At 53.0% G+C, this 21,532-nt stretch overlaps 9 protein-coding genes across 9 annotated transcripts; 6 read left to right on the plus strand and 3 right to left on the minus strand.

Moving 5' to 3' along the window:
• Window positions 1–168: 168 nt before the first annotated feature.
• Window positions 169–1,761, plus strand: MAA_01570 (prolyl aminopeptidase (secreted protein); the record flags this gene model as incomplete). The annotated part of the gene is made up of 2 exons (XM_007819568.1): window positions 169–180; window positions 229–1,761. The coding sequence occupies 2 exons, from the start codon at window positions 169–171 to the stop codon at window positions 1,759–1,761; spliced, it is 1,545 nt and encodes a 514-aa protein (XP_007817759.1).
• Window positions 1,762–2,498: 737 nt separating this feature from the next.
• On the minus strand, window positions 2,499–3,073 carry MAA_01569 (DASH complex, subunit Spc19; the record flags this gene model as incomplete). Its single annotated transcript, XM_007819567.1, has 2 exons — window positions 2,499–2,849; window positions 2,918–3,073. The coding sequence occupies 2 exons, from the start codon at window positions 3,071–3,073 to the stop codon at window positions 2,499–2,501; spliced, it is 507 nt and encodes a 168-aa protein (XP_007817758.1).
• A 1,482-nt stretch (window positions 3,074–4,555) lies between these two features.
• MAA_11534 (uncharacterized protein) lies at window positions 4,556–5,478 on the plus strand (the record flags this gene model as incomplete). The annotated part of the gene is made up of 2 exons (XM_011413529.1): window positions 4,556–4,775; window positions 4,835–5,478. The coding sequence occupies 2 exons, from the start codon at window positions 4,556–4,558 to the stop codon at window positions 5,476–5,478; spliced, it is 864 nt and encodes a 287-aa protein (XP_011411831.1).
• A 1,296-nt stretch (window positions 5,479–6,774) lies between these two features.
• Window positions 6,775–8,408, plus strand: MAA_01568 (26S proteasome non-ATPase regulatory subunit 12; the record flags this gene model as incomplete). The annotated part of the gene is made up of 4 exons (XM_007819566.1): window positions 6,775–6,858; window positions 6,923–6,979; window positions 7,044–7,763; window positions 7,821–8,408. The coding sequence occupies 4 exons, from the start codon at window positions 6,775–6,777 to the stop codon at window positions 8,406–8,408; spliced, it is 1,449 nt and encodes a 482-aa protein (XP_007817757.1).
• Window positions 8,409–8,643: 235 nt separating this feature from the next.
• On the minus strand, window positions 8,644–9,574 carry MAA_01567 (Serine hydrolase FSH; the record flags this gene model as incomplete). Its single annotated transcript, XM_007819565.1, has 2 exons — window positions 8,644–9,359; window positions 9,484–9,574. The coding sequence occupies 2 exons, from the start codon at window positions 9,572–9,574 to the stop codon at window positions 8,644–8,646; spliced, it is 807 nt and encodes a 268-aa protein (XP_007817756.1).
• Window positions 9,575–11,594: 2,020 nt separating this feature from the next.
• On the plus strand, window positions 11,595–12,713 carry MAA_01565 (NIPSNAP family protein; the record flags this gene model as incomplete). The annotated part of the gene is made up of 2 exons (XM_007819563.1): window positions 11,595–12,168; window positions 12,229–12,713. 2 exons carry the CDS (start codon window positions 11,595–11,597, stop codon window positions 12,711–12,713), a joined length of 1,059 nt encoding a protein of 352 aa, XP_007817754.1.
• Window positions 12,714–13,043: 330 nt separating this feature from the next.
• On the minus strand, window positions 13,044–14,119 carry MAA_01564 (37S ribosomal protein rsm22; the record flags this gene model as incomplete). The annotated part of the gene is made up of 3 exons (XM_007819562.2): window positions 13,044–13,739; window positions 13,805–13,990; window positions 14,054–14,119. 3 exons carry the CDS (start codon window positions 14,117–14,119, stop codon window positions 13,044–13,046), a joined length of 948 nt encoding a protein of 315 aa, XP_007817753.2.
• A 384-nt stretch (window positions 14,120–14,503) lies between these two features.
• MAA_01563 (Ribonuclease P/MRP, subunit POP7) lies at window positions 14,504–15,056 on the plus strand (the record flags this gene model as incomplete). Its single annotated transcript, XM_007819561.2, has 2 exons — window positions 14,504–14,564; window positions 14,614–15,056. 2 exons carry the CDS (start codon window positions 14,504–14,506, stop codon window positions 15,054–15,056), a joined length of 504 nt encoding a protein of 167 aa, XP_007817752.2.
• Window positions 15,057–19,839: 4,783 nt separating this feature from the next.
• Window positions 19,840–20,912, plus strand: MAA_01562 (Outer membrane protein, beta-barrel; the record flags this gene model as incomplete). The annotated part of the gene is made up of 4 exons (XM_007819560.2): window positions 19,840–20,135; window positions 20,218–20,440; window positions 20,508–20,605; window positions 20,672–20,912. The coding sequence occupies 4 exons, from the start codon at window positions 19,840–19,842 to the stop codon at window positions 20,910–20,912; spliced, it is 858 nt and encodes a 285-aa protein (XP_007817751.2).
• Window positions 20,913–21,532: the final 620 nt, after the last annotated feature.

The following is a 21,532-nucleotide window of genomic DNA, read 5'->3' on the forward strand; positions in this document are numbered from 1 at the left end:
ACAATGTGGATAACTTGCGTCAACGGAGTCGTCATTGGTGTTGGCATGGTATTTTTATCTCCGTTAGTTGTTACCGTTTAAACAGAATACCTCGGCTGTGGCAAGAAGTGCTCGCTAGGACAAACTACCCAGGGTACGGAAGTGCGGCTCTGAGCGGAGAAACAAGCAATGATCTCAGAGGTAAGCTATTTGGACCGAGATGAACTACGCAACAGACTACTTATATAGTATATCCATCCCTTGCTCTGGGCCGTCGATATCTGCAACATCGAGCCGTGTAAGACCACGACCGCAGAAATCGGCCAAAACGCGAACATGAACATGATCAAGATGCGCCTCTCACCCCTACTCCTCCTCCTCCTCCCGACTCTCACTGCGGCCCTCCAAGCCGCCAACTTCAACGTCTCGCCGGCCGTCGCCAACGCCCACTCCTGCGGCCGGGACTGCCAGCGCCGCCTCAACAGGACCATCGAGGCAGACATATCCGTCGTCGGCCTCGAGTTCGACTACCCCTTCTACGAAACAGCCTCCAACTTCTCCTCGTCTCTTGGCCCGGGGGAACTCCTCAAGCTCCAGCCCCTCGACCCCCGGAACCTCACCATCAACGGCGGCGCAACCGTCTTCCGCTTCCAATACACATCCCTCGACTACGACGGCTCCGTCGTCCCCGCCACGGGATTCATCGCCTTCCCCTACACGCCGCGCTACTCCTTTGCCCAGGAACTTGCGTCGGCGTCAAACACCTCCACTCACAAGTACAGGCTGGCCGCCTTTGCCCACGGCACGATTGGCATCTCTCCCGGCTGCGCGCCGTCCAACGGGCCCGCGCTGTACGACTATTCCACCTGGCAGCCCGTCCTGGAAAGGGGCTACGCCGTCGTCGCCACCGACTACGCCGGCCTGGGAAACAACTACACCAGTCACAAGTACCTCAGTCTTCCCGCACAGGCAGGTGACGTGTACTACTCGGTGGTGGCGGCGCGCAAGGCATTCCCGGCGTCATTTACCAAGGAGTGGATGAGCTTCGGCCACTCGCAGGGCGGCGGCGCCGTCTGGAAACTCGCAGAGAGCAGATTTGTGCGCAACGACACGACGTACCTCGGCAGCGTGGCGATTGCCCCCGCGACGTACTTCATCAGACAGCTCGTGGATAGCCTCTTGGCGGCGAATTCCACGTCCTCGGGCGCGCAGAAGGGCACCGGCGCCGGGTTCTTACCGTACGTGCTCCTCGCGGCGCAGCGCGCCGTTCCCTCGTACAGGGAGTCGATGCTGTCGCCAGTCTTGCGGAACAGGACGCAGCTGGCAGTCGAGGCGCAGCTATGTCTGGAATCTGTGATTGGCATCAGTGTAGACCTGGAAGCTAGCCAGCTCGTCTCGGTGGCGGGCGCTGAAAAGGATATTCCTACGCTGCTGGAGTGGGAGAAGATGGTGGCTCCGGCACAGGGCGATCCGAGTCCGGCGCCGGTCTTTGTTGTCCAGGGACAGAATGATACGGCGGTGTCGTGGAAGACGACAGTCCAGGCGTGGAATTCTTCGTGCCATGACGGTAATGAACTGCACCTGAGGTTGTTTCCTACGCAGGGCCATCGGCCGAGTTTGACCGCTGGTGCGGCCGAGTGGATGGCCTGGATGGACCATCGGTTTGAAAGCAAGGAGAACAAGAGGTCCAAGAACAAGTGTACCAAAATCACAAGGATGCCATTTAATTTGCAGTATGTCAAGGCTCCTACTGATGTAGACTTGAAGCCATTTCTCAGCTAGGTAAACGATATGATGGGGGTCCTGAAGGGGGATGTTCCCAATATTCCGTGAACGCGGCAACATTTACGTTTAATTTGAATTATCCTGAGATTAACTTATCATGTTGAGCCGTAATCGGCAGCAGGGTTCATACCGTGATGATAGATAGGGTTCAAAACAAAGCCATCAATCATGTCTTATTGATCGTGCGAAAAGCGGCCTTGGCGTGTCGTTCCCAGACACCAACCCGTCGGCTTTGTATAAGACTGAGTACATCTAGGAGCTGTCGGTCACTTCTCCGCCCCAATCGTCTCGTGCAGTTGTTATCTCGCGTCTACAGCGGGTGTATCTCGAACAATCTTGATAGTCACTTCATATCCGGTAGATAGCCGGTAGATCCGGCCAATATGTATCATGGCTGGCCGACCCGCATCTTCACTACTGCATGAGGGTGAGACCTCAAGATGAGGAGCGGCGGAGTAGGAGAGCATGGACTGAGACCCTTGGGCGGAAGAGGCCGACTATAAACATACCAGGCATGTTGTCACCGCAGCAGGCAGGCTGAGCCATAGCGCCAGGCGAACTGTCGCCTCGACTTCTCATTCGGTTCGGCCATGGTTCGTCAGGTCTTGGAACAACCCCGATGTAGTCGCGGAGTCGTCTACCACGCCAATGAGGTACTAGCGCACGAACACATGGCAAAAAATCCCGATTCGATCATGCTCGCCTCACAATAGCTCTTCACAAAAGCAATAGCATTAAGTGTCGAGACGCCTTCGTAGTTCCCTTTCTTTCTGAAGCACCTCGAGCTCTAGCCGCTCAACTCCGTAACGAAGGGCCTCTTTACGCTGACGAACAATACGAGCTCTTAATTTGTCTTCTCCGGTCAAATTGCGCCCCCTAGCGGTATTCTTTTTGTCAACCTCATCCGGCCGGGCGAGGCGACCTTGTTGAAGCTCTGCACGAGCCTTGAGTGTTTCGATGCGCCGTTGCTGTCGCTCGATTTGTGCATCAGCCCGAGAAAGTAAGAGTGCAATATACGGACCGATTTCGTCTCGGAGCGAGGATTCAGCAGCGGCAAGTGTTGTTTGGGGGATGAGTTCGTAGTGCTACCAAATTATACATGTTAGAGTGTGCAATGGCAAGACGAGAATTTTGACCAAGAGATTGTTCGCACCCGGACAGTTTTCAGAACCTTGACGAGTCGTGGAAAGTCGGCTACGCCTCCATCCAAAGTCTCGACCGATGATTCAAGATAATTAAGTGAACTGCGCAGCGAGGAGACACAGCCGGCATACGATGCCGTGCCAGGGGCGGAGGCTGCCGTAGCCATTGCTCGGGGAGGCAAGGGCAGCGGGCCCAGAAGCGACTCTAAGTCACCGGCCAACGGGGACACGATACTTTGGCCTGGGCGTTTTTGTGCTGTTGCCGCGACGGGTGCCGTGATCAGAGGATCGTGAGAAAAGACAGGCTGGTGTAGCTCGAGTGTCGAGGTGCGGAGGCCGCAAAAGTTTCAAGAATGCGGGCTCTTGTCTCGTTGTAATAAGAGAGAGACGCGAGGGGACAGGAAAGGGGCCGGCGGAGGGAGGGAAGGGCAGTACCGCCCGAAAAACTTCACGATGCTTGAATGGTGTGGTTGTTCAGCCGAGCTCGGGTGGAGCGTTGCGAGGTACAACATCGCGTCTCGAGGCGTCTGTAGGCGTCAACTGGTCGCACCGCGGCTTGCCTGAGTCTGTGGCAAGTGGTAAGTGGCAGTCGACGGCGACCAGGTCCACCATTAGCGCCGTGAACGCAGGGCCCACCTGCCTGTTTGAGCACACCTGACCTCACTTGTCTCGCGTCTCGTTCCTGCCTTCTCGCAGGATGTCACGCAGGTGGTGATTTGGCCCACAAAGTACATTTCGCTTTAGTCAGGCCGTCATCCTGACACCGAGTGTCCTCAAGTTCAAACCTCAACCTCCAACTGCCATGTCTCACCATCCCTAAGAGCTTATTTACGCTGGAATGCCCGCAAATGCATGCCAGGTCTTTTTTTGCACAGGCTAACGGATTTACCGGCCATCTTTTTTGTCGGCCCAATCACTCAGCTGGCTCTTGGACAGGCGCCCTCCACCACCGAGCCAGACAAACCATCCTCTTCCGTCGAGCTTGGATGCTTCCCATGGAACAAGAAGATACACAGACGGGCCCACGTTTTGGGTGCAACACCTCATTCGATACCGAGATCTCTTACTAGATGCCTCGAGTTATAATTAACCAACTCCTCTGCTTCTATATATGTTGCCAAACTTCCATCGTTATTCCCATGGCTCCGTTATCTTCAGAAGCTATCGCCAGGTTGGGTCTCTGAGACCACACTCGACATCTGTGCCATCGTCACTTGACCGAGCATCGTGTTGACCAGGCATGTAACGTAGCATGCCAGCTGCCATGAGCGGTCCCCCCGGTTGCGGGACATGAAGCCATCGTGACCGAATTCGGGCTAACGGCCATCTGTCAGCCCATCAATGCGGTGCATCGTGAGATTGGTAGAGGAGGTGACGCTTCCCAAGCATGTTATGACCCAACGATGCAGCCAATCCTCCCTTTCTGACTGAGACCCTCCTGTACCCCATACGTTTACCAGCCCACCCCATACTCCTAGAGCCTTTTACCCATATAATGCCGTGGCCGCCGGTTTTTGTATTTCTGCCTGGGGTCTAACGCTCAGCTCCTGTCTGGGTTGCTTTTTTGTGAGTGAGTATGAATTGGAGCTGGAAGCCACTTTTTACGGTCGTTACCATCCCCAACTGGGATACAGTCCCCAACCTCTCATATGGCTCACCAGCCGGCAGCTGCGGCTGTCGCCTATGATGTCAATGGTCACGGCTTGCGGTTCTTGAACGAAGATTGGAACGACAGCATATCCAATGGGGACCTATTCACCTTGACGTGGAATCAGTCGTTGGTCAAGGCCGGTGCTGAGCTGGGTCTCTTCAAGGTTACATATCCTGCGGATGGTGTTGTCGTGTACGATTTAGTGGCCAACTTGACTGGTTTGTACTCTCGTCGTTTTCTTTGGATATTTCAGCTCACTAATAGAATGGTTTGATAGATGCAATGAATTCCACATCTTGTGTGTGGACTCCAGAGGCATTAAAGAATGAGTTGTACGCAGTTTGGCTTACCAATGGTCAGCATGTTCATCCAAATTGGACGATTTCGCCTCCTTGGATTCCAAAAGAAAAAGTAAGTCTCTCTCTCTCTCCCTCCCGCTTCATGACCTGGCGAAAGTTGAACGCCACAATCCCTACGGCGCCAGGCACTCTGCTATATTCACATTGCTCTATTCACATCTTTTTGTCCCAAGCTCTTCATATACCTAACGAGATGATCAAGTCAAAACCCCGTTTCCGTTTGGCGGCGCCCATAGCTATTCCTCTTGTTTCCCTACTTACTCTGTATGCTATCTCTTTGTGCATCTATCTTGCACATCGTCGGCGCAGAAGAGAGAAACGAGACAAGGAAGACGCAACTCCCCATCAAGACGTTAGTCGAAATGGCTCTGTGGACTCTGCCATTACTGTGCAGACTGTTACAGAGTCGGAAGACGGCACCAAGTCGAAACCGAGCCTTTGGCTCATCACTCGTCCTCCCGAGGAACAAAACACGACTACTAGCGAAATCTTAGAGGATCAAGATAGAATTGTGGAACCTGTTAGCCAAGGCGACAGATCGACTGTACAATCACCAGTGTAAGAATAAGGCACATTTGGGTAGTATAGAATATGGAAGGGCTTGCATTAGGTATGATACCTCGCGGTAATGAAAGCGGAGACTGAGAGACGGAAAAGAGTGTATAGGGCATAAGTGCGTATCTATCATGTATGGTTTCTCATTGTATGCATTGGGACAAAATAGGGACCATTGGTGTTTGGGTTTTTGATAAACATGCATTCAAGTACAGCTAGTGTTTGAGCCGGCTGACCCGTAGCTTGAGACTCAGGACCGTGCTGTGGCGCCAGCATCTTGACCAGATAATGAAATTAGTTTATGCATGATGAGAGTTCGTTGTTCAGCCTTGTGTAATTTCCGACGCATCTAGTCCAAAGCGCATCAAGCATGGTGCACATCAGATCATCCACTACCTGTCTAATCAAAGTATACAAGTGTTCATGGGTGAAATGCTCGGCGCAGAACAGAAGCAAATCCGTCATCTGATACACGCGGAATGTGCACAGTGAAAGGGTTAATTAAACTACTATAACATTGAGCCATTGCTTGTGATATAGGGTAGTGTCGTTTGCTAAACCTGCATCGAGTCATGGATAAGCAGGCAGGCAAAATGCTTGGAACATCCCATTCTTAACAGTGCAAGTACTTGGACATTCTCGGAGACTGTGGATGCATTAATGTCGAGTGAGAAGGATGGTGTGATGGGAGAGGGTTTTTCCCCCAGTGGCGACAGCGGTCTCGGATGAGAAATTCCTGAGGATGAGGGGACGCAACAAAGGATTCAATGCGTTTATGCCTACTTACTGAAGTACACAGCCCAGTCCACTCAGCAGATGAGCTAGCTACCACAACAGGCCCACGGATGATTGACTGCAAGAGGCCAACGCTCCCGTGCGTCAGGAAGTCCCATGAGAACTTGGCATACGCGAGCCAGATGGCTTAGTCCGTGCATGTTTCCAAGCTCATATCAATGATGTTCAGTACGAAACACGGACAATGAGATTTAATCCAGGTCACCTGACCCACAATGTGATGTTTCCAGTATCGGAACTACGGCCCTAGGATTTTCCTTGCGCAGGCTAGTCAGCTCCACGCGGGACGACGTAGCACCATCAGTGAGCTGCAGGCAGGAACCTCTTGCGTTGCGTGCTGCCTCATGAATTGACCAACCCCAAGAAGCACCAAACCGTCATCACCATCCCGCGCGACATCCACCCAGCACACCACGACGTTACTGTGACAGCAATAAACTCCTAGAAGCTCTGCTTAATACAGCGCCAACAGGATACAGGCACCAGAGATACAGACGAAGCCACAACCATGTCCGAAGCTACGTTGAAGCCCGAGAAGGACTTCACGAAGGAGGTCGACCAGCAACTTCCGGAAGCTGAAACTCTGGCAAAAGTACATCTCCACCAGTAGGCGAAGCGGTGCGATAGAGATACATGAAGCTGACTCTAGCGTGCAGACCAACCTTCAAGGCGCAATCGAGAAGCTTACTGCCCTTGAGAAGCAGACTCGGCAGGTATGGCCCCGAGCGCCGCCCAATTAGCAGTTAACAACTGGGGTCAGAGCTAATGAAATATTAGGCCTCCGACTTAGCATCGACATCACGGGTTCTGATCGCAATCGTAACCCTCTGCAAAAATGCCGGTGACTGGAGCTTGATGAATGAGCAAACGCTCGTCCTTTCCAAGAAGCATAGCCAGCTCAAGCAGGCCATTACCAAGATGGTACAGACCGTGGTTGGTTTCCTAGATGACACACCAGACCTCAAGACGAAGCTTTCAGTCATCGAGACCCTTCGAACTGTTACAGAGGGAAAGATATTCGTCGAGGTGGAGCGAGCCCGTGTGACCAAGATTCTTTCCGATATCAAAAAGGAGCAGGGGGATCTGAAAGCTGCCACGGAGATCTTGTGCGAGTTGCAAGTCGAGACATTTGGCTCTATGGACCGACGGGAGAAGACTGAATTCATCTTAGCGCAAGTTGCATTGTGCATTGAGAGTGAGGACTGGACTCAGGCTGGCATCCTAGGCCGCAAGATCAGCACACGGTATTTGGCCCGCAAGGCCAAGAAGACTGCCGAGCAGTTGGAGAAGGAACAGAAGGAGCGTGAGAAGAAGAGGGCTCGAGGCGAGGAAGTTCCAGAAGAGAAAGAAGACGATACCACGGATCTCAAGTTGCGGTACTATGAACAGCAAATCGCCCTTGCGAAACATGATGACAAATATCTGGATGTATGCAAGCACTACCGACAAGTTCTCGATACCGAAGCGGTCGAGGAAGACCCTGCTAAGCTTCATCCCGTAAGTTCACCCGCTTGATCTGGGCTTCAGCCAATATAAAAACTGATAAGATTTTAGGTGCTTCAGCGGATTATCTACTTTGTCATCCTTTCCCCTTATGATAACGAGCAACACGACCTACTTCACCGCATATTCAAAGACACGCGGAACTCTCAAGTCCCGTTGGATGCTGAACTCCTCAGGCTGTTCACCGTCCACGAACTGATGCGATGGCCAGAGATTGCCAAAAAGTTTGGTCCGCACCTGTGTAGCACCGACGTCTTCGATGCGCAGCCCGGCCAGTCGTCCGATGCGAAGGCTCACCAGCGATGGGAGGACCTTCGAAAGCGTGTCATCGAGCACAACGTCCGTGTCGTCGCCAAGTACTATACTCGAATTCGCATGAACCGTCTGACCGAGTTGCTCGATTTGGCCGAGGATGAAACTGAAAAGTATATCAGCGAGTTGGTCACCTCGAAGACGGTCTATGCCAAGATTGATCGCCCCGCTCGAATCGTCAGTTTTGCTAAACCCAGAGGTGCCGATGATATTTTGAACGAATGGAGCCATAACATGAAGAGTCTATTGGGATTGCTAGAGAGAATCGACCACCTAATCACGAAGGAGGAGATGATGGCTCGCATTCAACCCACAAGTGCAAAGTAGACGAATGCCGGGTAGGACGGGATTGTAGACGGCTTGACTTGCGAGGGGGTTAGAGAAATGGGCGCAATGGTCGTCGGGACTGATAGTCATGCAATTATGGCTTGTACAGATTTAGACGGTCCTCAAGAATCGAGGGCATTTTAATGTAACATCAAAATTTGACTTGCATCTATATCTAGTCTCTTCGTCTAGGTGTCTATATATCTGCACTGTCTGCAAAACTTGCCAAACCCCGTCACAGCCCAGCCTTGGGCGCTGCATCATAAACATGCTGCTTGATAAACCCAGCCAGAGGCATCACCCACTCCTTGGACACGGGAACATGATGACCACCGGGGTGCACCACCTGCGTCGCACTCTCGCACCTCTCAATCAGGGCCTGACTCCTGCTCTCCTCCACAACCGTGTCCAAGCTGCCGAGATAATGCAACGATGGCGTGCTTATCTTGGGCTTATACAAGAACTGCAACGACTCCGGTGTCGCCCAGAACCCGGAATAGGACACGGCAAACTTTGCCGCCCTCCCGCCGTTTGCTTCCCGCAGCTTCCTCACCCATTCGCCCGCCGGTCCCTCGGGCACAGCTCGTTCAGCCTCCAGCGCCGCGGCCACGATGCCCGTCGCCGCGCCGCCCTGGCTGAACCCGCACACGCCGTCTACGCCGCCCGCCTCGCGGATGGCCTGGGCGACGGCCTCCATGCCCTTCTCCAGGTAGAGATATTCGCCTGAGCCCTCGTCCTTGCGCCACCACGCCCACGTGTCCGGCTGGTAGTCGTCTTCCTCGGCGGGATCGGAGGGCGGTGAGTAGAACGGCATGTCCTGAGGCAGGAGGCGGTTGGGGCCGGTGGGATAGACGAGCACCGGCGTCAGGGAGAGGGGGGACAAGGCTTTTGCGAGGAGTTTCTCCAGGGCGCGGGTTTTGGCGCGGAACAGGGCTCCCGATTGTGTGTAGCCTGGGCATTGTTAGTCGGGTTGCCTTGCGGGATGTTGGAGCGGGCGGGCCGTGTGCGCGTTTGTACGTGGGGGGGAAACGAGTTTACGACGGGAAGAAGGCGGCGGGTATGGGTTTCGACATACCGTGAAGCATGAGGATCTTGACTTCAGCCTTGTCACCGTTCGTTTTGGCTGGCTGCACGGCGGCGCCGTTGGACTCGGTCGAAGCCGTCATCGTGCGGAGGCTGGCTTTATACAGGGTGGAAACTCGGCGCAATGGGGGGAATTTAGGTCGTGTGATGGTCTGTGGAAATAGAAACATCTATAGAAAAGGGAATGATCTATGCGCGCGACGGTGGAAGTTGGTGAAATGGTTGAGCTGGAGATGGCTTTGGGGTGGTTTGCGCCGCGTGGGTGGATTTGTCACAGCCGGGCATGCGTCATCCGGCGAGCAGCGCGAATACCGAGTCTCGGCGAAAAGAGTTGGGTGTTTACAAGGACGAGTGAGATGATGGATGTTGGTGTATGGAAGGACGATTTTGTGGGATTGAGTATTTTACGACGCATTTGGGTGTCGAATTACCCAGTTACATATAGTATCGTCATGGTGGCCAGCATGGTTCATTGGTGACTTGCGGCCTTGAAATCTGCTAGTTGACGCATGCACTGACACCTACGCTGAAACGACGAGAAGCGTCCAAATGATACAATCGCGAGTGCACACTGTTTGGCGAAATGTGGCTTCAGGGAAACCTCACAGCGTTTCTCCAAGTACGCATATCGTCCCAAGCGGAAGCTGAGGTTTGATGCACAAGGTCTATTAAATCCCCGCATGCGAGTCTATGATACAGCATCACCTCAGATAAACTGGCCGGCGCATTTCTCGCTCGATTGGACCGGATTATGCTTCGCTCTCATCGATAAATTCTTCATTCCACCCTCTCTCACAACTTCTTATCGACTTAGTGGCCGCCGGTCTTGGCCTTGGGGTTGCGAGGGTCGTTCTTCCACTCATCGGCTGATGTATTGTTAGTAATGTGTGCACTATTTGCGCAATTGCAAGCGTGGGAGATGCATACAGGCCATCATGGCGTTCTGGGCAGAGTTGGCACCGTAGGCAATGACCAGACCTGGAAGTCGAGTTAATCGCTATTTCATCCAGCGTAATCCGGCGGAAAGTCGAAACGGCGTCATCGGTGGCTGTTTGAGCACATACCGGCAGCGAAGAAAGGCCACATGGGCTTCACTATTGGTGATTGTTAGCATCAAGGCATCGAGGGGGAAGGCTGCGTTTTCGGGGCCATCGGGCGCGTCAATTGAACGCTCGGGATTGACGTACGGAAAGGAGCCGGGAACTTCTTGAAGGGAGCGACGCCGAGCCAAGACATGATTGCGGTTATCGTGGGTATCTCGAGAGATTGGAAGGGGTTGGATATGGTGGATAGTGTGCTCGCGGTGAAGACTTCGAACGAGCCTTTTTCGACGGCCGATGCCACAGAGCTCTCACCCGCGGTTTAAGCCGACAAGTTTCAGCCTCAGGCAGCCAATGGCCAACGACGGAGCACTGAGGACAAACAGTCCATCCGCCAGCTCCACTGCGAATGCGGAGGTCCACGTGACCACCTCAACGCCAACCATGTGACATCATAAGCTGGGCAGCTGGGAAGCTGCAATTCGGTACCATTGAGGAGTCAATCAAGCTGCATTCGGCTGTAACTGGAATTCGTACCACATTCTCCTCACCTCCTCACTTCCTCCTCGGAAAACCGTGTTCAAACTGCCCAGTCAATCAGCATTGGGCTATTGTCACTCCCACGGTCCCCTGCCTAATCATAACACATCTCTCGTAACTCCAATTGGCAAAGTGCGGGGTGAGAGACGTCGTTGCAACGTACCTGTGCCGCGCATCCAATTGACGGTCGAGGCTGCCCTCCATTTCAACAGCTTCACTCACAGGCAAGCAAAAGACGCCGACACTACACGCTCCTTCTGCTCTTGTGCCGCCAACTGCTCTCTAAGGAAACCACCGTGCTGCTTCTCCGCGCCCGACTTACAACACACCACCCATTCTTGAGCTCTGTCTTCCGCTCCTAGCCCTTTGACACAACGGGGGGTTTTCAAACCGTTTGGGTTTCGTTGACGGAGTTTTGCCCTCTGTCCGGACTCAATACCCAGCCTTGTCAAGCTTCAGCGGTGCTCCGCCTCTTGCAACTTGGAGCTTCTTGGACCTCTTTTTCGCCACCTACTCCCTCGCCATGCTGTCGCGAATTCTTCATCGCCGTGCTGCCGCGGTAGCTCCGCGCAGTGTTTTGCGAGCTCTCAGCACCACGGCCGCCAGGCAGTCCAAGACTCCATCAATGGGAGACATCAATCCTTCCAGGGCGCAAATCGATTCGTTCAACAGGAAGCAGCACGAATTCCGAGAGAGGCTGGTGGAGGCACAGAAAGAACAGGGAGCACGTGCGTTATCTGCTAATAATTTCTCTGCGTCCGAGACTTCGGACCAAGGCTCATCCAAGACTGATGCAGGAGTTACTTCCGAAGCGAAGAAGCATGAAGCTGAACGAAAGTCTGGTCCCCTGTCCAATCTCATTTATGGCACCAAGGAAGGTAGAGAGATGGAGGCACAAATACAAGCTAGCTTCAGTCAAGTTCTCGCTCGCGGCAAATATGTTCACTCTATTGTCTTCCACGAGGTGAAGCCAGAGAAGGTGGACGAATATATGGAGCTCGTTGGCCACTTTTATCCGAAAATGGCCAACCTGCCTGAGAATAAGGTACATCTTGTTGGCAGTTGGCGAGTCGAAATCGGTGACTGCGATACGTTCGGTATGGCTTGACTACTATTTCCTTGGGAAAATGAAGGACGGAAGCTAATAATTTCTACAGTGCATATCTGGGAATACCAAAAATACGAGGGCTACCACCAGTCTCGATACTCCATCACCCACCATCCCGACTTCGCCGACTTTGACAGTAAACTGAAGCTGTTGATCAACTCTAAGAAAATTTCACTGATGCAGGAGTTCTCTTTCTGGCCCACAACACCTCCCCGACAGCTAGGCGGCATTTTTGAGCTTCGCTCGTATACATTGCACCCCGGAAACTTGTTGGAGTGGGAGACACACTGGCGACGTGGTCTCAAGGCTCGACGAGAGGTTATGGAGGGTGTGGGCGCGTGGTTTGTTCAAATTGGAGAGCTCAACACTGTCCATCATCTATGGCAATTTGCCAATCTGGAGGAGCGCCGAGAGCGCCGAGAGAAGAGCTGGTCGGTTGAAGGATGGAGCGACACGGTCCATAAGACGGTACCACTTATCCAGAACATGAAGTCGCGAATTTTGATTCCCATGCCCTGGTCACCAGTGGCGTAAGGTGCAACCCATCATTATTATGCATGGAAAACAGACGGCAGGGAGATGAGGATGCGATAGGGGAGAGATTGATTGGATTGCCGAGAGCTCAAAGTATGTAGCCGCATTTTTTCACAGAAGCATTTTTTTTGTTGTTCATTTGTCAATGGCGCCGGTGTAGCACATCATGTATCATCAGTCAAGGCCCCTTGGTAGAAGATATACTAAATGTATTGAGCATTGAAATCTCTCATTTTCTATGCCCTGTTCCACTTGTGCAGCTCTGAGTGGCCTATAAACTCCGTGGGTATCCAATGCAAACAAACGCCATGACAATGAATAAATTTCGCCCTAGCTATCCAATTCCACGCCCATGACCGCCGCCAGGTTATACCTTGCCTGCCCCAACATGTGACTCAGGAAGCCCAGCTTGGAATACAAGGAGATCAAGCTCGGATCGGCGCTTTCTATCCTCACCTTTTCCCGAACAAAGACATTCTCCTCCCTGTCCCTCTTGCCGCTCGTCCGGGCGGCGCCAAGCCCCCTCTTGGGCTCACAGCTCCCGTCGCCGTCGGGGTCGTACCGAAACACCGTGTCCATCTCGTCGTGCTCCAGCCTCCGCACCGTCCCAATCGCCAGGCCCAGCTTGACGCCGAAATGCACCGGCGCGTCGGAGGGCTCCAGCGCCCGCAGCCACAGCACGATGCTGCTCTCCTGCAGGGTCATGAAGAAGCTCAAGTTGGGCGGCATTGCGGGCGAGAAGTGGTGCGCCGGGCACGACGCTGTCTGCCACGCCGGGTCCGGCTCGCTCGATGTCGACCCCTTGAGCAGCCCGGCCGACTCGGCCAAACACTCGGCCAGCGCGGCCAGCGCAGAGGCAATGTTGTCTGCGGTCGGTGCGGGCTTGCTGTCCAGCAGGAGACCCAGCAGGTCGATTGACTGCGTGAGATTGGTGAAGATGGCGTCAAGGGGCGGGATGTGGATCGGCTCGAGGGGCGAGATGGTGAGTTGCTGCGGGGGCAGCGTTCGCAGCTGAAGGCTTAGCGTCTGTTTTCTCGGTCAGTTTGGCTGTCTTTCTTTTTTTCCTTCGGGGGAAAGGGGGTTCTACGGACGCCTTTGACGAGGCGGGTTCCCACGCGTGTGATTGTGCCTTTGACCTTTTCGTTGCGGTGCGTGCTCATGACCAGGGTGCTGCCGGGCTCGATGGGTGCGAGCAGTGCATAGCAGTCTTCGATGCCGTGCTTGAGCTCGTGGCAGAGCGTCATTGTTTCTTGCACTATCCATTCTAGTTCGCGGTCCTGCAGGGCGGATGGTTGTGTTATTAATTGCGCGGGTAGGGAGTGCCGGACGGCGCAACTTACGAGGGACTCGGCGGCTTTGATTTGCAGCTCCTCGGGAGAGATGTGTGGCCAGACTTCGAGCGTCATGGTGTTTTGTAGATGGAGCTATGCTAAGGTGCTGGACATAGCCGCGCCATAACTAGCTTGTGTTGAGACGGCGACGAGCTTCGATGTTGGAGGCGAGGTTGAAGTGACGTCGAGAAGTGCTGTGAGCAAGTAGCAGTGCGTGGATGCAGTGGGGGCTGGAGGCTGGGTGCACGGGGCCCACGGCCTTGGTGGGGACGAGACGGGCGTCTTGATGCATGTGCACTTCAATCATCCCCATCTTGGCTCTTGGTAATTTTTGCCTGCAACACGATATCGAGACCGCCCACAGCGCGTGCATTGCATGCCCTGTACAAGGCGACATTAACAGCCGCGGTGCCTTGTGATTGAAATTCTTGCACTGCTCACACTGTTCGTGCCGCCAACATGGCAAAGGCTCATCCTTCTGAGCCGTCGCCTATCAACAAAAATCCTCCCATTCCACAAGGTAGGCATCCCAACTTATGGCCCGTTTAGAATACGCCTGATGCCCTTAGGATGCAAAATACAAAAAAGACCACTTAACAGGCCCCAGATCCCTTCCTCCTCAAAATCTCCAGTCATCTACATATCTTCTCATACCCCCTTCCTGTCCGCAGTCACTCGCATTCGCAAACTCCTCACCAAGTCCCTACGCAACACAGCGGCAGCCCCCAAGAATGCATCGACCCATGCACGCGTGGAAGCTCTACAGCGTAGCACCAACACTGCGTATGGGAATGCCTCGCCACTGTTGGTCACCGTCCTGGGCACGGGAAAGGCCATTGAGAAGACGCTCAGCTTGGCGAGTTGGTTCGAGCAGCAGGGGGATTGCGACGTGCGGTTGAGGACCAAGACGGTGGGGACTGTGGATGATGTAATTGTCGAGGAAGGGGAAGGGGATGGGCTGAGTAGGATCCGGAGAGTGAGTTGCTTGGAGTTGGTCATCACGTTGAAGTGAGCACCTTGATTTCCAGCACATGCTGTCATGTGCGATGAGGTTGACACGTGCCACAATCGCCTTGGTGTCGGTATTAACCTCCTCACGCAATCACTATCACCCTGTCACCATGTGGGTGGTCCAATCTCGTGAATACGGCGGCATGCACAAGGCCCAGAGATATCTCGGAAGTCGGCAACTTTTTGTTGTTGCAATTTTGGAATATTGCAAAGACCGAAAGCTCTTGTCTCTCCACTCTTGATCGACTGCTCCAACGCAATACAACTATTCTACCCAGTCGCGTCGTCTTCAAAACGGGGGCTGTCCTTTTTTTTTTTACCGATTTGGGTCAGCAACAGCTGCAGTGACACGCCCTTCCTGAAGTCCCGGTGACCAGGGCACGGTACGTTGTTCGAATGCAACTATCACGGTGCTGATACTGGCCCAGAAGTGGCACAAGATTAATAAAACTCTGGTTAAGAGTCATCCAAAACTATCGTCATAGCAGGATAAAGTGCGCCGGGTTTCTCTCAACGTCTAACTTGGAGTAAGAAATACATTGAGGACACCAGATTAAGCTGAATATAGAGGAATTCGAATTTTCTGACAAGATGGCATTTTAGAAGGTTGATCAGCCTTAAGACACTACGATTCGCCGTTGAAGTTGGTCCTTTGCGTAACAACACTCTGCCCATTGGTGAGCGTCTAGGGCCATGGGTGAGGTGAGAGAAGTTCATGTCCATTCCCCAGCTTCCGCAATAGCCGATCCGCAGAAGTCAGCTAGCCACTCATCGAAACGAAACGACGGTGGTCTCCGTTGTACGGGATCAAAGTGTCAAGCGGGTCACAAACTGATGGGATTTCGCGGGATACGCAACTGGACGTTCCCACCGGCATGTAGGCTCACCTGTCAGTAGTAGTCACCAACTCGTCCTACGCACTTTGAAATATTGGGTTTGCTGTCGAGGGCGTCTCCCAATTGAAAATATCCTTCGCTGCGCGTGGCTCACATCTTTGTTTCGTACTGCTAAGACTGACGAAAGAAATAATTGACGCCGGTAAATAGCAAGGAGCTTCTCCCCAGCGATTCGAGTCCGGAGATATATGCCAATTCACAATGCTGGGGACACCTTGCGAAAGTGGCGTAGCGGTGTGCTCTCTGAACAACTTATCCAGCAGTCGCAATGCAACCTTGGACACCGAATGCAGTTCGTCATATGTATTACCTCCTATCGCCCCAAAGGACGAATCCAGATTCGAAACGTTAATCTTGATTTTTGATGCCGCATCTACTCCGATTGTCAGTACTTGATCCGACGTGCATGCACCCGGCTCCCTCCTTGGGGTCGGAAATAGCCGCCCTGGTCCCTAAATCTTGGCCCCCGCAGGAGACGAGCTTGCTCTGCATAGGCCATCAGCCTCAGCGCGTGTAACCGTTTTCATATTGCCGACGTTACGACAACAAAGTCCTATCAAGCATCAAGTCGGAAGACGACTTGCCGACCCTTTCACGTTGTGCTATCAACTCCGTATGGTGTCCGTTAGTGGCGTGGACACACCTCATGCACATTTCATCTCCGAACGAACGGTCTCCATTATCCATGTACTAGTTGTACGGAGTACCGACAAAGAATCCGGGTGTCTGCACAGCCGAGTGAGCGGATCAAACCCAGGTGCTCCGCGGCCTTTTGACACAGCATGAGAATATAAGAATATGACACGGGCGAAAAGCCGGTTTTTCTGACTGCCGCGCAGCGATTGAGAGAGGGATAACTGAGCCCCAAGGTCAAACACGACTTCAGCAACCTCTCCTCTTGGATGTAATGGTCATCAGCCGAATGAGTATGATTTGCTCGGAGTTTGACAGGAGCGGTCGAGTCAGATCTGTCCGGTTTAGTATCGCCGCGCCAAGCCTTCGCACTCCCACTTTTACTTGTATTACTTAGGTAGTATTACGGAGTGCATGCGCATACATACTATCATCAGCGTACAAGCGGCACAGAAAATGACGCTGCTCAATCGCCGACGTCAAATAGAGAGCGCCCTGTGCCATTTTCTCGTCCAGGGCGGCAAGACCGCTGGAATGAGGGTATTTGATCCGGAGGACATGAGATGTAAAGCAGACGGGTCTTCTCCTGGAGCCGGCCTGCATTCCGCAAATGAACGATACTCATTGGGCGGACAGCTCTTGAAGCTCTTCTAGCTGTGCCACAATGCGTGCTTCGTTCGTCCAGGAGTTTCAGTTGCTCAGTCGGGAACACGGCTGATCCAAGACGAAGCCCCACCAGCGGACTTAAGAGATATGCTTCCATGGGAATAATCCGAACTAATTCCTACCAGGACCAAGATTAAACTCCAATAGACATAGGTGGCGGAATGTGATGTCTCAGCGACGGAAGCTCTGAATCTCGACCCCGTTTGAGTCTGTCAATTAATACCTGTTAATGCATTGAGAAATGCACATTGTCAAAGGGCGACTTCATAGCTCTCAAACTTTGCGTTGATGATTATGCCCACGCTGTCAAACACGTTTTACCTACTTCCTGCCGTAAGGTAAGGACCGCGGCGTTAGTGAGTTTTCGGGCTTTGCAGGTCGGCGTAAGCTTGTCAAGGCCGGATAAGCCCAGCTCAATTGAAATCGACGTCGGTGAGTTTTAGTAATAGCGCCCTTTGTCTCTAGTTGCAAACACTCCTCGTGGTTGTTTAGTGTAGGGGTGTAAACTAGGTCGACCCCATGAGGGACGAGCATGCGTTTTGAGTTAACAACCCAGGAGCTGCCTCCGAGAAATCACGGCTGGTAAGCCCGCACAGGAAACTCAGAGCCAGACAGTGGCTAACTTACTGGCATGTCAATGCCTTGTGACCTGAAAGCGATTAGTGTGTAACAAATGCGGCACGCATAGGCAGCTAAGATGGCACGGGAATCGGATAGCTCTACCCATCAGCGGTTTTCCAGATCTTATGAATGAGGAATTGTACATATGGTACGATGTTGCATGGGGGGAGTCGATTCATGTTGATCTCCAAATGTTGCCGGTTCCCTCCAAACACTCGCGGTGCTCCACGACGTGATTGTTCAGCCAATGTGGGATGGGAAGGCTGAATGACGCCCATCCAAGCATTAACCCAACCATGGTGCCACCTCGCCAGGTCGCTGGCAATCCCAGGAATAGCGGGACGCAAAAGTCCGACTCGGGTCCCGAACCAGCCGCGAAAGTCCCAGCCAGCCCGCCGGTCACTCAGCGGCCAAGGGGTCGCGGGCCTCCAGAAGTCCTCCAAGTGAGTGGGCATTTTAGAGCAAGGGGCGAGTAGCCATGTCCGATTTCAAAGCAGTGGAAACATTCCACGGACTCGAACAAGCCGTGTTTGTCCGGTCAAGGTCAACATGCCCGCGGTTCTAGGTGACTGTCGACAGGCAAACACAACCGCGGACTGCGGACATGTTGCGTGTTTGTGATGTCTTTCCTGGGCATCAGGTAATCAGGCAATACGACACGATGGCTGGTGGTGAAGGGCGTGTAATGGTAATTGGTTGAAGATGTCGACTGGCCTTCAACCCCGCAAATGCAAAATGCGAACCGCAGGCCGTGCAGGGCTCGTCTGTGATCCCTTGACTCCCGAAGACAGCTACAGCTAGCTGTTGGCTCTTGGTGTGAGGGAGTGAGTGCATGCGCGCATGGAGGTCGGGAACATGTGGAACTACTATCATCACCCATCCAACACAACAAGGCTCTTCTGGTAAAGGTAAAAATAAGGCAAGAGCAACTGGTCAACTGCCAAGCAAATGCCAGGGTGACAGCTGGAGCCACCCAGGATTTCCAATCGCCCGGGCCGGTGGCGGTTGCCCACTGGAGAGCGGGCTGCAGAGAAGGAAACCAAAGGCGCCCGCCCCTTCTCCGACGGCTCCAGCTCGAAAAGGCGTCTTATCCCCACGCGGATTTACCAAGTCCCCGAGTGCAGATCAAGTCCAAATCCAAATTCCAAAATGCATCCGGACCTGTCTCTAATAAATGCAAGTCGGCATTATCCCTTGTCCCGTAATTCATATTTCACAGTCCACAATAGGCCGGGCGATCCCAAATACCCGAAGTTTCCTAGCCCCGGCCTGACCTGACGCCTCCTGCCCTGCGTCGGGCCTCGCGCGCGCTTCTGCTTTGTCACTCAGACAGGTTCATTGCGGATGTAATCCGGAATCCACACCCTCGCAAGCCCCCGTTTCCGTTAATATCCTTATTAAGCTGTCGCCCATTACCTTGGATATTGACGTCGGCCATTACGTTCTTCGGCATGGCTGTCCTTGGCTCCGCATGAGCCAGTCAGTTGGTCCAGAGGTCGTGTGGTTTGTGGTCCAAATAGAGATCTTTCCCCAGCCCGTCTTGTCAGAGACTGCCACACTCAGACTCTAGTTTCATACAGCCAACATACGACCCCAGCCAAATCCTCCCCCCCCATCCCGAGCAGTCAGCTCATCACAGCGCCGACGAGCCTTGTGTCGACTCACCCAGCATTTACATCAGACCACGCTCCTCGCAACTGCGAATCCGACCTCCCCTCCGCCGTTTGACAAACTGCGCTGCTGGCAGAAATTCAGGAACGTTGAAGCCACTGGAGGAAAATAGTCATTACTATACGGAGTACTAGCGACCTGCAGCTAGTTGGTGTAGACGCCTCTCGCGCTGCATCTATGTCTCACTGAGATAACCACACCCGGCATAACTCCAGCGACAACCATCATCTCCTGAATCTAGGCTTATAGCAGTCCTCGGGGCCCGATCCTTTGAAGCCCTTTACTCAATTCAAATACATGGCCACCGAAACGGAGACGCTGTCGCTGCCTCCCACAACGGCCCCAACCGACTTTACATCGTCTGCGCTTTGCCCGCCGCCGCACATAAACAACTCCGACCAGGACTGTACAATGAATGAGGTACACTCGGTGGACTGGGATACTAATATGACGACCCCGTGTCTTATGCCCGAGTCCAAAGTAGGCGCTGTTCCTCAGCCGCCGCAGCAGTTCATGATGCATCCTCTGGGTCAGCCGCAGCAAGTTGAATACAACGATGACATGTCTGACTCTGGAAGCAGCAATATCAGCAGGTAAGCGTTCCCGAGGCCCATGATGAGGTTATCAACGTAAAATTCTTCGGCGGCCCTTGCTGACCAGTCCTTCTGTCAGCAGTAGTATCTTCAGTCAACAAAGCGTTGAAGAGTCCTGCCGACGAGCTTTGCCTCACTTTCCTAGACCAGCTATTTCGTTCCCTATGCCGGCTCTGGAATTCGATTTCCGCATAGCTGTGGCTTTGAATCCAGAGCCATCAAGGGTGGAAAACAAGGTCAAGAAAGAAATCACCACCGTCGCTGCTGGACAATGGTCTGGCTCGTTTGGTAACGGACGGGTGCTAGTGAGTTTTTATCACTCCTACCTTATCCCGCAAGTAAAGAGAACAAGTTCATTAACTAGCCGCACAGGCCGGTGGATATGATCTAGGTCAAGCCAGAGGATTTAGACCCATCCGTATCGTCGAAGGCGCCTTTGTCATGCAAACTACTGATCAGCCACCCGCCGTGTAAGTTGGACTTGCGGTGTATATTCCATCTCTTGATATTGATTGCTGACATGGATTTTCCGATAGTCTCGAGATGCGAACCCGGGGCTCACTCTCCGGGCCCTGTGATATTCTAGACTCGCTTCTTGGACCTGGCCAATCCAAGGATATCGATCCTCGCCAATATGGCTTCCGCATGTTTGCTACAGTGAAAACGCCTGACAAGCGTTATGCGGAGATTGTTAATTGCGGTTTGTGGGTAGCCAGCGGTATGTGGTCTGGTGAAGAGCTCATCATCGAGTATGTCATTCATTTCCTTTTCTCCTAGTCGCGTGTGCCAGTGGCGTTGTTTCTGACATGTGTAAAGCGCCTACAGAGTGACTTGAGCTGCTAAAACCTGTCTTCGCGTGGCGTCTACTCAACCCGACGTATGCAACAGCAAGCACCAGATGCCCTTTTCACACCATATTCAACATGACACCGACAAGGACGAATTTCTATCACAAAATCTGTGTCTCGAGGGACATGATGGGATGCATTTACATCATATCAACCCCGTCGATCATATTACATTAGGGCTGCTTTATCCACGGAGTTTTCTTTCTTCTACTTTTTTATTCTTCAGCTTTGGAGCGAGGCGTATAGGGAGTTCTTTGGGAAGAACTCGGCATATGTACTGGCGCATGAACCTACTTATCTTATTTTTCTTGTCACAATTTTCATGAGCCTGTGAATACACATCATAGTTCCTCGGCCTGTTCTGATTCAATGTTCCCCCTCATGCATCTTTTCATCTGAGAAGAGAGGGTGTTTTTGGGTACCCCAAATTCTTGGCAAGGCACGTCGTTTCATTTCGTCCGACGCTCTTCACAGGGCGTCGGTTTATCTGGATGACTCGCCTCATACACTGTGGCTTCTGTCGGGCACCATAACACTCCGAATCGTTTT

This window comes from Metarhizium robertsii (assembly GCF_000187425.2).
Source record: "Metarhizium robertsii ARSEF 23 chromosome Unknown MAA_Scf_9, whole genome shotgun sequence".
In the NCBI taxonomy this organism is placed as follows: domain Eukaryota; kingdom Fungi; phylum Ascomycota; class Sordariomycetes; order Hypocreales; family Clavicipitaceae; genus Metarhizium; species Metarhizium robertsii.